This window comes from Lipophrys pholis, assembly GCF_963383615.2.
Source record: "Lipophrys pholis genome assembly, chromosome: 9".
NCBI lineage: Eukaryota > Metazoa > Chordata > Actinopteri > Blenniiformes > Blenniidae > Lipophrys > Lipophrys pholis.
This window is the reverse complement of record NC_137639.1, coordinates 7024274-7040858: the sequence shown is the minus strand read 5'-3', so window position 1 is coordinate 7040858 and position 16585 is coordinate 7024274. Positions and strand designations below refer to the sequence as shown.

Below are 16585 nucleotides of genomic sequence, written 5' to 3'. Positions count from 1 at the left end.
GCATCAGAATTTTACTAGTACTACTTGTGCATCTTTTTTGACATCACTAGTACTACTAGTAAGGCCTAATGTGCACACTAGTACTACCAGTGAGGTGTTTTTGACCTTACTAACACTACTACCGAGGCCGAAAATGTTGACTAGTACTACTAGTGAGAGAGAGCTAGCACTAGTGGGCACATTGGGCCTTACTAGTAGTACTCGTGCCTTCAAAAAAGATGCACTAGTACTACTAGTGGCAATTTTGATGCTTACTAGTAGTACTAGTAACGTAAAAACATCCTACTAGTGGAATAAATGCTAATGAGGGGGTCGGGACAGCACAACACTGTCTAGATGTGGTTCTGCTCTCTGAGGCCTGCAGGTCGTTCGTCAGCAGCAGGTAGCTGGACAGTGAGTGTCGCTCGCACATCACTTCCTGCCAGGTCCCTCTGGATGCCCTCAGTGTCACCTGGTCATCTCCACCATCATCCCTGGACCTTCCTCCTCCTCGTCCCTGGACCTTCCTCCTCCTCATCCCTGGACCTTCCTTCTCCTCCCTGGACCTCCCTCTCCACCTCCATGATGTCACCTGATGCCACACAGACAACACTCAGACAGCAACAAGAGGACGTCTCTCCAGGCTCTCAGAAAGACGGAGCACCAGCAGATTTGACCTGGAGTCTGTTGGGTTTCAACCTGCCTGTCAGTTAAAATTCACATGAAAACATTTGATATATTTTGATGTAATCATGAATCAGAATTTATTTCCTTCGTGTTCATGATTTTGATTATTGAAATAAAGCAGGTTGCCAGTACAGTGATATAATAACAACTGTGCACTGCAGGCATGGATATAGTACTTCCTCTGTCACCCATCAGAAAGTACTTGGTGGATACAGTACTTCCTCTGTCACCCGGCAGAAAGTACCCAGCTGGTACCAGTACTTGCTGGTACATGGAGGATCTGTGCAGGACAAGAGCATCCTGCACAGATCCCCAGTTGCAAATGTACACATCAATAAGCCTCATATATTATAGAGTATTTGTTAATGACAGGTAGATGCAGGAAAGATTCTACCTTGCTGACATGTTTCAGCTGAATCTGTAATCTTCCTCAGAGCGTCATCTGGTTGTGATGACGTGTTGGTGTTTATCAGGTGACTGGCCAGATGACGATCTGAGGAAGACTACAGATGAAGCTGAAACATGTCAGCAAGCTAGAATCTTCCCTGCATCTGTATTACTGTAAGTAATAGATTACTAAAAGTAATAAATCACTGGAAGTAATTTATGAAAAATTTAAATTATTAATGGAAGTAAATGGTCATTTAATCATTAACAACTAAAGTAATTGAGTAATTACTTTAAAAAAAAATTAAAAATGAATAAATTATCAAAAATAATTTATTAAAAAAGAAATGATTAATTTGCATAAATTTGTTATTTATGTATTAATAATAAATCGGAGCACCACCAGATAAACTGGAAATAGCTAATACCAAAATATCAGTCTCGTTTGTAAAAGTTTATTTAAGTTAGTTAATATTTCTGCATAAAATATAACAATTTTAAATAAAAGGGAAGCTGTGAGATCCGAGCACAGACTGTTACAAACCAGTGAATTGTCAACAATAGATACACAATAATCACCAAGAAGCGTACAATTCAGCTAACAGGCGTTTACTAACAAAATGAACTAATTCATAAATAATTCTGAAATCATCTTATAGATCAACACATTCAAATAGTAAACGACATCTAACACGGAGATCTAATCTATTAAACAGCAAACACTATGTACAAAGAGTGTGTGTGTGTGCGTGTGTGGGGTGTGTGGGGGGGGGGGGGGGGGGGGGGTCTGGAGTGGTGAGTGTGAGTGGTTGTGGTGACCCACGCGACCACTAGAGGCGTTTGACTCGCTCTTTCTGGGGACGCGGCGGTTGCTTAGCGGCCAGATAAACAAGACGTCCGTCGAGCGCGCATGCGCGAGGCCGGTCTTGGAGCGAGGCAGTCTACCGAGGGCGTAACGAACGGGCGGTTCCGTTGGCCCGGTTCTGAGCACCAGAGTTCTAAGTGGAGGTCGGGACCTGCAGTTAGAACTCTTGTGATCGAAGTGGATGTGCTCTGGCAGCAGGTAACAGCTGGTTGTTACATGCAGCAGCGTGTGTGTGAGCTTATCTTGATCAGATAACACGAGCGCATAGCTGCAGGTTAGTGAAAGAGGGGGAGAGAAGAGAACAACAGAGAATTCTGACGACGCTCGGTTCTGAACCCTGGTTCCTCCACACAGAGCTCCCAGTGGGCCTGGAGCTCACTTGGACCTCTGGTTCTGAGGTGGAAAACCAGAGTCCTGGGCTTGGTTGGTGCGCTTGAAACAAACATATGTGATGCTGCGGCCTTATCAGCGGCACATTGAAACACATTGCATGTTAACAGAACATCATTCTAACAATATCTCTGCCCAGACAAAAGCTCTCACCCTCCGTGGTTTGGTGCTGGACAGCACCGTCCGTGGTGCTGTTGGTTCTGGGAGGCTGTGGTAAGTGGTTGTTACCGGGTCGGAATTCAGCGTCCTGAATTCAGAGGCTTGGCTTCAGCTGCTGGAGTAGACAGCTGAGAGGGTGATTTTTCAGAGGAGTCGATGGCTCTGGTCTCCAGAAATCCCCAAAAACAGGAAAAATAGAGGAAAACAGAAGATGTAGTCCAAACTGGGTCCTGCTCGTCCAGCGGGCTGGTCTTGGTGTTTCTTTTGTTGGAAGTTGGGTGCTCTCTATACCATCCTGAGGTAGGAAAGACATGTCTCTCCCTCGATGGTCAGATTGAGAAGCCGAGAGAGTTGGTCGGAAAAATCTCACCCAGGCTTGAATTTCGGACCCCTGTGGTGTTCGGGTCGGATTCGAGCATCCTCATTGGCCAATTCCAGGGTCTGGCTCGCTCCCCTGCTGTTTTATGGCCTATTCATTGTTGCTGGTGTTTTTCCTCTGGGAGAGAAACTTTGGGGAGCAGTTCACTGGAATCTTCAGCCCAACACTGTTTTGAATAAAGTGACGTATCTAGGTATAAAAGTTGTCCATTTTGTACTGCATGTTACCCGCCATTTTGTTCCAATATGCTTTGTTCAAATGTCTGCAAAGGGAAGTCGAGAAGCTGACGCTCCTGTTGGACCAGCAAATCCAGGAGAGAGAGTGTTACACACCACAGTGACCTGTGTATTTATGTGTGTGTCACGACAGTTTGACGTATAACTGTCACTACTGTTTGTGAGGCGAAAGCCCACGCTCCCAGGGAATCCTGGGTAATGTGGTTCTGTGAATAAAGCCGGCTTTCTAAGACACGCAGTCGCCGTCCTCCTGATTTCAAACATAATAGAGAGGAGTGCTGGTCTCCTTGCAGAAAGATGAGGAGACTCCAACCGGCGGAGGAGCTCAACCTCCAGCCCATCCAACCACAACGGCCACAGCAGGAGCAGGAGACCATCTCTGTGCTACTCGATGGCCCTGAAAGAAGACAAGGCCTCAGACATTTGTCCCAGAGGAAAAGAAGGCGTCACTCTGGAAGAGAATCCGTCGCTTCCTGGGTTCAAAAAATACAAAAACCTGGAAACATCAGAAATGAAATGAAGCTGAACCCTTCACCCCCACACACCTCTCTTTTTTTTTTTTAAACTGTTGATCAAAATTCAACAGAAAATGATCCAATCTATCTTCTCCTAATTGTAAAAATTGAGGTTTTGATAACTAATCATCACTGTATTTTTTGAAATGGTGGAGAAAACACAAAAAAGGTTTATGATGATTTTGAGATGGAGTGAGAGCTTATTGCAGTGGTCTGTAACGTGTCTCAGCATAAAGCCAGTTTAAATCACAATTCCTACAATTTGATCAATATTTAAAAGGGCAGAACCTGGCGAGCTCAATCTCAAGGTAGCGGGTTCATGTCCCACGCCGGGCGCCACCTTCCCGTAGGCTCACCACCTGCAGGAAGGTTCTTAATTGGTGCAATGTGATCTGGGTGGCAGTGCTCAGACTGACACCCCGCGACCTGGAAACAGATAAGCGTGAGAAAATGGATGGATTTAAAAGCCCCAGAGTCCAGAGTGCAAGGTCCCAATCAAGGCTGCTTGTGGCTTTAACTTTTGTTGTTATTGTTGTTGGCTGCTTGACTGGGCAGAGTTTTCCTCCTCTCGACAAATTTAGAGGAATTTATTCTCTCTCTCTCTCTCTCTCACTCTCTCTCTCTCTCTCTCTCTCTCTCTCTCTCTCTCTCTAATCCCTCTCTTGGCTCCTCCTCCTCAGATTAAAAGTAGCTGCTCCTCCGGGTCCTCCTACATCTCCCTGCACCATGTTTCCTCTGCAGCTCCTCGTTCTGACCTTCATCTCCTCCCTGAGTCTCCATGAGGAGGAGGAAGAGGAGGAGGTGATGAAGGAGGAGGCGACAGAGAGTGGGTACGACCTGATCTTCAGGAGAGGAGACCTTCTGGAGGTCCCTCGGACCCTTTTCACACATTTTGGCATCTACCTGGGAGAAGGCAGGTGAGTTCTAGTCATACTGTACTTCATACGATGCAAACCAGAAATCAAGGTACTGGAAATGTAGTGGGGTTGACCAGTTACATCAAGCGGTGGTTCACGGTTGTAGAGGTGCTGAAGGGGTGGAATTGAAGGTCTATTGGGAGCGTTCAAGGTGACACAGAGCCTCTGTGGTGGGGTTCATAGTAACAGTGAGTAAACAGTGATGTAGGGGCGCTGGAAGGGACTTCATGTTGGCGTTGAGGGTCTGCGGCCAGGTCCACGGTGACATATAGACCTTCACGGTCGTTTCGAAGGTCTGTTGGGGGGTGGGGATGGTAAGACAATATGATGTCTCTTTGTCTCCTTTCCTGTTGTCTTTTCTTTCCCTTTCCCTTCCTCAAGTTTTCTTGTTTTCTGTCCTCTTCCTCTGGTTTCCCGTCCTTCGTTCCTCCCCGTCAGAGTGGCTCACTTCATCCCGGACATCCTCCCTCTGGTGTCGTCTGATCGCTGCAGGACCAAACAGATGGTGACCAACTTCAGACTCCTGCTGGGCGTCCTCATGAAGGTGTGTTGTAGTTCTCTGTCTGAGCTGACAGCAGACCTTCTATCTACAGTTGTTGATATCTAAACACTTTGGTGTGTTCGTTTTTATTCGTTTGTTTACTTAAATTTTTTGGCCGCTTTAACGGGTTTATTATACCCCGAACATTGCAGCTCAGCTTCAGATTAGCGTTCATCTCGATCTCGTTCGCTTCTCTTTTTTGTGTTGTTTTTTGTTCATTTCTTTTCCTCATTTTTTTTTATTTGTGTTGTGTTTTTTGTTTATATATTGTTCTTATTGTTTTCCATTTTGTCTGTGTGTGTGTGTGTTGTGTGTGTGTGTGTGTGTGTGTGTGTGTGTGTGTGTGTGTGTGTGTGTGTGTGTGTGTGTGTGTGTGTGTGTGTGTGTGTGTGTGTGTGTGTGTGTGTGTGTGTGTGTGTGTGTGTGTGTGTGTGTGTCTTGTCCTCAGTGTGGCAGTGTGAGGGTGGACCACGTGGACGACTTTGCCTTCGGAGCTAAAATCTTGGTGAATTCCACCGACAGGGTGAGTCCAGAGAGTGCCCCAAAAGTTTGGCCACTGTGTCCTCCATGAACAGGATCCACTGGAACCACATTAAAGTCGCTGAAGCACACAGACAAAAGATAAGGAAAGGGGGAAGAGAAGAAATGATAGGAATGAAAAAGCAACGAGGAAACTTAGAAAGAAAATATGAAAGTCTCCAGGGTAAAAATCTGGGTGGTTTTGTAATCAGAGTGTAATAAAATACTTTCCTCTCTCAGTAAATGCTAATCTGGGGGATTATTGATGAGGTAACTCAGCAATAGTATTTGCAGGCGCTGTGAGCTTGTTCCACCCATGTGTTAAAGTCCACGTTCTGGACTGAATTCATCTCCTCGCCACACCGAATCTCCTGTGAACCTGCATCAAGAACGTAATCATGTTCTGATGAGCAGCTTTAGCACGTTTCTTTCCATCCTTTCCCCGACCCAGCGCTTTTGGTAACTTTCTGACAAAAATGATTTGGAATTGTAACGTCTTTCCTTTTGGTAGTGAACAGCCGATTACTTTAAAGGAGTGAGTAACTGTTAGTTACAGGAGCCTGAGTGGGCTCATTTCTAGTATCTTTTGTCCCACTTGGAGACAGCTTTAGCATTAGCCCAGCGATGGCCCAGTGGTTGCTGTTGGACTGAACTCCTGTTTACTGGAGGAGGAGATTGGTGTCGCCGTGGTAACGGCGCGTGCTGTGCGCAGGTGTGCAGCTGCGCGGCGCTGAAGGGCGACACGGTGGCGCAGCGGGCGGAGCGGCTGCAGGGCGACATCGCTTACAGCCTGCTGTGGTGGAACTGTGAGCACTTTGTCATGTTCTGTCGGTACGGAACGGCAGTCAGCTTCCAATCCTTCCAGGTGACAACACACACACACACACACACACACACACACACACACACACACACACACACACACACACACACACACACACACACACACACACACACACACACACACACACACACACACACACACACACACACACACACACACACACACACACACACACACACACAGAGCTCTTGTTCGGATTCATTAAACACTCTTGCAACACAGTCATTGAGACATCAAAGTATTACTATTGCATAAAGATTGCAATCAGCAGGACAGATTAAGACAACCAATACAAGCAGTAATACAAAAACATATTAAATAACCACAACGGGATGCAAAATAACCACAGTCACACAAAAACAATTGGTTTCTGGAGAGAATTACAATCAAGAATACAAAAAGGAAAACATGCAATACGATGGCTGGGTGAACATAAAATCATGTCAACAGAGATAAAGTGAGCAGAGAAGGATGCAAAATGACCATAAGCAAACATAAATGAAGCCCAATGGCACTGAAATCATAATGAAGAAGAAAACTACAATAGTCTTGTAGTAGAAAGTCTATGGATTAGATTATTTGTCTTTCAGATGTTTTGGGCCAAATATATTAGCTTGTTTTGTCTGACACAGAAGTAGAAATATACCATTCATCAGATTTTTAGGTCTTTAAGACAAACTTCTAGTTTGACAAGTTGAGCAGTATCAGCTGGTTGTGTGTAATCTGCATTAACATTGATATTAATCGAGTATTTCCTAATAATATTCCCTATACAGGAAACGTGTTTAATCATGTGCAAAGTATAGGCCCTAAAAGAGAACCCTGTGGAACTCCATATTTACTTAATTTAGTCTGAGTTGAGGCGCTATCATTAACATGAGCAAAATGGAACCTGTGTGACAATATGATTGAAGTCTCGTGCTCTACCTACCAAAAGTGTCAGAAACTCCTTTAAAAGTACTGAAACTGCCAAAAAAGAACATGAAAGATTAAAAAGACAAATAACAAAAAGAATCTGACCCCGCCTCCTCCTCCTGTGCGTCCTCCTCCTCCCCTCCTCCTCTCGTCCTCCTCCTCCTCCTCCTCCTCCTTAGTTCTGTAAAACAGTGAGGAAGTGGCTTCTGAGTGGAGGCGTTGCCATGGTGATGGTGGTGTTGTCTCCCTGCATGCTGTTGTCCATTGGAGCAGTGAGTTGGTCCTCGGTGCTGTTGGCTGCCCTGCTGCCTTTCCTCATCTGGATGGCGGCATGATGAGAGTGAGGAGTAACTGTAATCTGGATTACTCCTTGACAATCTTTCATCACTATGAATGATGAAATGTCCTGTGTGCTCCTCATGTCAACCCAGAAAATTTTTATTCCACCACTGTATTGCTGCTTTGTTCAAATGTTTTTTATTGTCTCATATCCATTGGCTTTCTTTTCTTTGATTCACATATAAATTATATTATTGTCATTTCTTACTTTGGGCAATTCTTTATTATTTTTTTGCTTATATTTAGAACTTACTTCATATTTTTTGTCTTTAATTTAAATTATTGTGAGTAATAGTAATATATAGATATACAATTGTCGTGTTATTGGAAATTATTTTTCTTTTCTTAAAAAAACATTTATCCAAGCTGAAAATTTTTCTTTTTTCTTTTTTTGTATTTTCACAAACTTTTCGTCGCTGTAGTTTCTGTGATTAACTATGTTTAATATTTAATCTCTTTCCGTTTTTTGTATTTTGTTTAAATCCGGCTGTGATTTTTACAGATTACAATAAAATCCTCATTATGAATATTACATCCCACCTTTGGTGCACAAATTGAGCGTTTTGATTGGCTGACAAGCGCGTCACTCAGAATCGGCTCACTGTGATTGGAGGAGCTGTCATGACTGCAAAACCCGCTCTTTTATTTTTATTTTTTTTAACATTAAACACTTGAAATAAAGTTCGTGATTCGACGGCCTTAAGTTTTTCTTTGGAGACCAGCGTTTTCTCAGTACCGAAGAAATGTCTCTGGATGAAGAAGGTAGGAGTTTATCTGGTTATCTGAGCAGATACACGGATGTTTTGGGACTAGATTGTCTGGGAAACAGAAGTTACCGTTAAACCTCAGCGCTCCGGTAATTTAGCTCCCAGCGCTATAACTATTAGCTTCAGCAGCTCATTTTTTTCTGCCCTTAACTTTAATTAAAAGTTAAAAATGGGAATAAAATCTTTAGAAAGCTTCACATTAGTGTCTAGAAGAGGTCACTGCTGTTAAATGAGTCCTTGGAGTGTCACAGTGTTTGTTAGCAGGAGGTTAGCAAGTTAGCTTCTGTTAACAATAAAACATTTTAACACGAAATAGAAAAAACCTGTAATAAATAATTTATTTTTTCAATATATGTGGGGGGGTGGGGGGCAATGCACGAGACTGGACACAGGTTGTATTTTGGCTGCTAAAGCCTGTTTAAGTAGAGGCGGGTCCATTTCAGTGCAGTTTGAGGCAGTGAGCCTCCAGCCGTCATTAGTGGACGGTTTGCTCAAATCCTCTAAAATATGTGTATAGTCGAACCTCGGATGAGCGAAATCGTAGTGGTTATAACTGTTAACACACTAATGAGCAGACAGCCTGGGAAGTTTCACTCAAACATAAGGCCCGCGGGTTAAAACCGGCCGCTAACAGTTCCAATCCAGCCCCTCAACCCAACAACCAAGGTGGTGATATAGGATTTATAGGAGGTTGTTTAAAAAAAAAAAAAAAAAAAGATGTACTCCTGAGTCACCTGACCGGACAGGTAACCGCTGGATTTTCCCTCTCTGACAGATGGCAACACGACGGCGAAGTCAGACCCGTACGTGAACGCGGGCGCAGATGCGGGCCCCGGTGAAAACGTGGGCTGGCCGCGGTACAGAAATCCCTCCCTCCTGGAGTCCTGTACTACAAACATGGCGCTGCTGGCTCTGATGGAGAGGACGGGCTACAGCATGATGCAGGTGAACGGACAGAGGACGTACGGTGGACCGCCGCCAGGTGAGACACACTGGACACCCAGGGAGATAGAGCAGAAAAGTAGGAGCTGGAAAAAAACAAACCTGTGTGTGTGTGTGTGTGTGTGTGTGTGTCAGGGTGGGACGGCCCGCCGCCCCCTCATGGCTGTGAGGTGTTTGTTGGGAAGATTCCCCGAGACATATACGAGGACAAGCTGGTCCCTCTGTTCGAGCGCGCTGGACAAATCTACGAGTTCAGACTGATGCTGGAGTTCAGCGGAGACAACCGAGGCTACGGCTTTGTCAAGTTCAGCAGGAGGTGATTCTCTCTCTCTCTCTCTCTCTCTCTCTCTCTCTCTCTCTTTTCGTCTGATCTTATCTCAAAGTTTATGTGTGCGTGTGTTTGTGTGTGCGTGTGTGTGTGTCAGAGACGAGGCTCACAGAGCGATCCAAATATTGAATAACTTCGAGATTCGTCCGGGGAAGTTTATCGGCGTGTGTCCGAGTGTGGACAACTGTCGTCTTTTCTTCAGCCCCATCCCCAGAGACGAGACGAGAGATCACATCCTGGAGGAGATGAAGATGGTAAACACACAAGTTAGGTTGTTCCAGTTCACAGGCGGTGTAATGGATGTAATTGTGTCATTGCTATGTTGTTCCAGGTCACAGAAGGTATAGTGGATGTGATCATAGACATATGCACTAGACGCCGCGCACCCTGTGTCCGCCCACCGCTCCGATTCGTCAGAGTGGCCGCCATCTTGTGAGGGGCAAGTCTGACCCGTCAGCCTAAACAAGTCTATGTGACCGCGATGTGTTTTCTGAAGAAAACCACGCAAATATACATTTACATGACTGTGAAGAATCATTGCTTTCATTTTAAATTTATTAAATTAAAAAAATTTTCATTTATTTATTTATTCAATGTAGCATACTTATAGAAAGTATTGAGAGGAAATGGAAGAAGTTTGCAGACGGGACATTGGGACGCTGTCCTCTCCTTTTAGAGCAGCAACATGATGGAGCCCATGACAAAAATATGTAAAAGCGTTTATTTACACACAATGGGACTTTTATGTACAATGAACATGTACATTAGGGCACAAGTTATAACTTTTTTGTGGAACAAATTTAGATTTTTTTTTAACATATTTACACACAATAACATGTTTACCTATTATACTTTCATTCATTTTTACATAGTTACCTTTAATATTACATAGAAAATTATTGTTGGATATTTACCTGTTACATATTTATTTATTGTTACACATTTATCTGTTATTACATATTATATGACATATTCTCTTTCAGCTCTCCGTTTATTCGATTTTTCGCTCTCAGTTCCTCCAGAAGACCGCACACTGTGCTCTTTGCCCTCCGTTCTCCATCTTTTCATTCCTCTTCTCTCTTCTCAGACTCTCCACCTCGGCCATGGCTTCACTGAGTCTGGCTGTCAAAGCATCAGGACATGTGGGCAGTGCATAGCAGTGGTCCTAGTGGGAAAAAAAAAAAAAAGATTTACATGTTCAGAGTCCTGTGTTATCACATTAATTCACTGCTTGTGCAACGTGCAATCAATTGATCTGCTATCCTAATCAATTTATATAATAATAATGTTTGTGTAAATGTCAGGGGTCAGGCTGAGGTTCTCCTGCTGGAACAGGCGGGGAACAGTACACTGACTGGTTCTGAGCAACTGATTTCTTTTGAAATGTAATATTCTACACACTGCAACTAAAATAGCCTCCGTTAGATGAACCGAATAGACGTTGATATTGTTGTTGTTATTTGAGGGCGAGGTTAAGCCAGGGAATAGAGCGCATTTCCCACGGCTCCAGCTCATCTATGTCCCAAGTTAATTTTATATGAGCTAAACACAACGACAACAACAAAAAATATGTTTTTTCCACCTGTGGAAGGTAATCCCACGCAGTCGATTGTCCTTATTTTGTCTGTTTGTACAACCAAAAGCAGAACAGTGATGCGGTATCGTTGCTGAAGTCCTGACAAATGCCACTCACAAGATGGCGGACGCACTGACGTATGTTCCTGCCAGTCGGTGAGGCGTCTAGTGTTTATGTCTATGGATGTGATTGTGTCATTGCTATGTTGTTCCAGGTCACAGAGGGTGTAATCGATGCTATTGTGTTGTGGTTATGTTGTTCTGGGGTCACAGAAGGTGTAGTGTCATTGTTATGTTGTTCCAGGTCACAGAGGGTGTAGTGGACGTGATTGTACCTCTGAGCAGTTCAGATGCAGAAGGCCAAAATCGAGGATTTGCCTTCATCGAATATGAATCCCACAAAGCTGCAGCCCTGGCCAGGAGGAGGCTCATCACAAGTACTCCTCATTACTCCTCACTCCTTCTCATTACTCGTTAATACTCCTCATTACTACACCTTGCTCCTCATTTCTCCTCAGTGCAGCCCTGGGGACAGTCCATCCGGGTCAAGTGGGCGGAGTCAGAGACATTCAAGGACCGTGAGTGTCCACAGCCTGTCCCGGTCCTCTATGTGAGTCAGTCCAGCTCCTGGTCCCCCAAATCCAGGTCTCCAGCCCAGTTGTAAACTGGATGAGACTGGTTTCAAAGCCAGTGTGTCTCTCAGTGTGTCTCAGCCTCTGATTGGTCAATCCTCTGGTCTGATGACGTTCCCCTGGCAGGTGTGTAACCTGCAGCCTCAGACATCGGAGGAGACCCTCCAGCAGGAGTTCTCCCGCTTCAGTCCGGGCTGCGTGGAGCGCGTCAAAAAGATCAGTAACTATGCCTTCATCCACTACCGCCGCCGCAGTGATGCCGTGATGGCGCTCAGCTTCATGAATGGAGCCCACATCGACGGCGCCGTTGTGGAGGTGCGGCTGGCCAGGGACAGGAACACCACCAGGAGGTGGTCCGATGGGCGGGGCCACCCGGGAGGAGGAGGAGGAGGAGGAGGAGGAGGAGGTTACAGCTCCTCTAGGAGATCCCCACCCCTGCCATCTGGCCTGGGAAACCCCATCTACAATGACGCAGGAGGAGGTAAGGAGCAGGAGCATCGCTGAGCAGCGGTTACAGTGTGTGTGGAAGTGGCGCAGTGTTTAGCTGATGGTAGTTCTCACACTGAGAACTGATTAATCAGACCGACTCCACAACAATGTGGAACCAGCTGCGTCTCACTGACCCTCCCTGTGACCCCCCAGAGGACCCGGACCAGAGCTTGGTCCCCCTGCTGCCCGACACTCCACTGTCGCCCTCCAGCCCGCTGTGTCTGAATCCCAGTCAGATCTCCTCAGCCGTCTCTCTGCTGGAGTACTACTGCGTCAAGAAGTTCTGGAGTCCACCAGAGTACTACCTGTTCTCTACACCGGAGCCCAACGGGGGTCTGCTGCTCATATACAAGGTGTACACACACACACACACACACACACACACACACACACACACACACACACACACACATACACACACACACATACACACACACAAAGCAAAATTTGTGTTTTCTCTATACAGAACCTTTTCATAATGCTGATAGTGAACAGGACGGCTGTTTTCTCTTTGGAAAAAAGTAGTGTGTGCGTGTGCGTGTGCGTGTGTGTGTGTGTGCGTGCGTGTGTGTGTTGCAGGTGGTGATACCGTCCACTCGGAGAACCTTCATGCCCGACGCGCTTTGCCAGCTGCTGGACGACGCCAAAGAGTTGGCTGCAAAGACTACTCTGTGGAACCTGGGTACACACACACTAACACACACACACACACACACACACACACACACACACACACACACACACACACACACACACACACACACACACACACACAACCACACACACACACACACACACACACACACACGTATTTGTCTCTAGTTTTTCTCCCTCAGCGTGGATCAACATTACTCTGGTGACATTCATTTCTTCACGGTTTGTTTTTGGGGTAACCATGGAAACCATGTTTACATGATGTTTTTAAGTGAAAATGCAAAACCTTTGTTGTGTTTTTGGTGGCTGATGTGTTTTCACTACAAACACGAGTGTAAACGGAGCCTTAATGATACAAGTGGTGAAGCTGGTGTGTGTTTGGGAGGCTGTGGATCAGGACTGTGAGACCTTCAACCACAGAAATGTAGTTTTGATTGTTTCCACCTCTCTGCCCACAGGAAGTACAGGAGGCCTCCTGTCCATGATATGAGTCCCTGTTCCTCCAGATGACAAGAGACATCAGCTCTACATCCTCCTCTTCATCACCTCTACATGACCTCTACATCCTCCTCTTCATCACCTCTACATGACCTCTTCATCCTCCTCTTCATCACCTCTACATGACCTCTTCATCACCTCTACATGACCTCTACATCCTCCTCTTCATCAACTCTACATCCTCCTCTCCATCAACTCTACATTCTCCTGTTCACCTCTACATCATCCTCTTCATCAACTCTACATTCTCTTCTTCATCACCTCTACGTCATCCTCTTCATTAACTCTACATCCTCCTGCTCACCACCTCTACATCCTCCTCTTCATCAACTCTACATCCTCCTCTTCATCACCTCTACCAACTTGTTATTGTTGCTCCTTCAGTACTGCAGTAGTTTTAAAATGTATTTTTGTTCTTTTAGCAGTTTCAAGGTTTTGTTCACCAGTGGGTTGAGTTCATGACTTCATGTTGAAGACGGAGCCCTGGTTGGTTGGTTGGTTGTTGGTTGTTGGTTGGTTGTTGGTTGGTTGTTGGTTTGTTGGTTGGTTGGTTGGTTGTTGGTTGTTGGTTTGTTGTTTGTATTTTTCATGTTTCTCTTCCCAGTGAACATAAAAAGATCCTCCAGGAAAATTTCTATTGAATTAACTTTAAAGCTCATTTCTCTTGTGAACTTCCTCCGTGGAAGTTCTTCACTGCAGGATTGAAAAATAAACAAACTGAGTGAAACTGGTTTGTGTTTTTTATTCATGCAAATACTTCCTTATTGTAGATTTCATCAAATATTACTTTAGTGTACGCCTTGGCTGGAATTCCTTTCAGTAGACGTGAGTTTTTGTTGTGTTTAATGAAACCAGTTCCTATCTTTGAATGTTCACCTTGTAGACTTTAGACACATTATGTGGTGACTGGAGATTTAAACATCTTAAATATTTACTGCTCTGACACCAGCGTTCCTTTTCACGAGACATTATTGAAGCAGCGCTACAGCGCCCCCCTGTGACTTCTTGTGGTGACTGCACAAATGAGTTACAGTTCTGTCACGTCTTGAAGCCTCAAGCTCGAGGACAAAGAAAGACATGGGAATGGGAGCTTGGAACCGATCATCCAATATTATGCAATTAATAAAATGAAAATAAATGTTTGTGGAGTTACTGTTTTGGTCAAAGGTTTCCAACATGTCTCTGGTCCCTCTGTTATGGCTGTGGAAAAGTTTCACAAAGTTCTTATTTTCATACAATGTTCCAAAAGTTCTCTGCTCACAGTTCAAGGTGACAAATGTGACATTAAAATCTGAATAATTCAATTAAAATTTAAAAAATGGTTCATTATTTGTTAGTCAAATACAGAACAGTTTGCTTTCAATGACAATAATGCAATTTTTGTATGTACCAGGTCTCTCTCTCTCTCTCTCTCTCTCTCTCTCTCTCTCTCTCTCTCTCTCTCTCTCTCTCTCTCTCTCTCTCTCTCTCACACACACACACACACACACACACACACACACACACACACACACACACACACACACACCACAAAGTCACACAAAAACAACTACATCCTGGAGAGAATTACAATCCAAGAGGACAAAAAGGACAGAACATGCAATACAATGACGGTTAACAAAAGTCAACAGAGACAGAGTGACCACAGACGGATGCACAATGACCTTAAACATGTTAAAACACTTCATATTTATGTGGAAATGTCTTTAAAGTTAATGAAAGTACATACAGATTAACACAAATAATAAATCACGCCACAGACGTCAAATGATCACAGGAGATTGTAAAAAGTGCCTAAAAAGGGAAACAAACTGTATGAAAGTGATGCAAAACAAGTCCAAAGACATAGAAATACATGAGTCATTCTCATGAAACCATCAAAACACCATGGCAATAGTGAGTTTAAAAATAAATCATGTAATTTATTAACATAAAAACATATCATAAATAAGATATTAGTGTTCTCTACCTTTCACAAAGAGTAATTTAAACATAAAAAGTTATCACTTTTGTATTTTATTGCATTTTCTGCTGAAGATCTCATTACCGCAATGCGTCCAGCTGTTTGAATGTATCTCATGTTGTAATTTAAACAGAGTAACATGAAAATATTCAAAAAAAATAACGATGTTGTACGAGATGTTTTCAAATGACAGAAAAACCATTAACTGAATATTCATGTATAATAATAATGAAAATAATAAAATAAAATAAATTCTAAATGTGGAAAACTTCCTGTACCGGTAATGATAATCAATACTGTCGTGTACACAATCTTACGAGAGAATGTTTGAATTTCAAGTGGACAATTATATGTATATATCTGCTTACCTGCTAGCCATCTTGAAGGCACTGGCAGATGTGTTGCATCATCCAAGAGTCAAACTTTATTTAAAATTCCGTGGTCTTTTGTAAACAGTGCTTCAAAAATGTTGCGGAGGATGAGAACATCCATCATGGACATTTTTATTTTTTTTTTCTCTTTGTGAAAGGTAGAGAACACTAATATGTTATTTATCATATGTTTTTATGTTAATAAATTACATGATTTATATTTAAAATTACTATTGCCATGGTGTTTTGATGGTTTCATGAGAATGACCCACATGCAAAATGAGCACAAAGAGGTATATACAATGGTGCAGTTGTGTAAAAAAACTAAACAAAAAAAGCCTCCAGACATCCACAGTGGGATGCAAAACAACTGAGAAGACACAAAGGGACCACAGGAGGATGCAAAATGAACACAAACAAACATAAATGGAGCTTAATGGAAATAAATGGAGCAATGAAGAAGACAGTTACCATCGTCTCATCGCAGACAGGAAACAGGTGACACCCGGAGAAGAAGCCGTGAGGAAACCTGCCGGTGACTGAGGGGTCACGACTTGACCTTCGCTCACCTCTGAGGAGGCGATGCTCCTCCCCTGTCCACTGGGTGGCGCCACTGGACCGAGCTGCACAAACTGGAGACCACGTCTGACTTTCAAACTCCACCCTTCAACAGATGGCTTTTATTTGTCGTCTT

At 43.9% G+C, this 16585-nt stretch overlaps 2 protein-coding genes across 2 annotated transcripts; both read left to right on the top strand.

Moving 5' to 3' along the window:
* The first annotated feature begins 4314 nt into the window (after positions 1-4314).
* LOC308114217 (lecithin retinol acyltransferase-like) lies at positions 4315-8370 on the top strand. The gene is made up of 5 exons (XM_080470918.1): positions 4315-4514; positions 4953-5058; positions 5504-5578; positions 6287-6439; positions 7513-8370. Exons 1-5 carry the CDS (start codon positions 4324-4326, stop codon positions 7666-7668), a joined length of 681 nt encoding a protein of 226 aa, XP_080327044.1. The 5' UTR covers positions 4315-4323; the 3' UTR covers positions 7669-8370.
* Positions 8371-9336: 966 nt separating this feature from the next.
* rbm46 (RNA binding motif protein 46) lies at positions 9337-13615 on the top strand (the record flags this gene model as incomplete). Its single annotated transcript, XM_080472443.1, has 9 exons — positions 9337-9421; positions 9517-9697; positions 9807-9963; positions 11589-11721; positions 11803-11862; positions 11930-12397; positions 12559-12758; positions 12985-13087; positions 13566-13615. The coding sequence occupies 9 exons, from the start codon at positions 9337-9339 to the stop codon at positions 13613-13615; spliced, it is 1437 nt and encodes a 478-aa protein (XP_080328569.1).
* Between the last annotated feature and the right edge of the window lie 2970 nt (positions 13616-16585).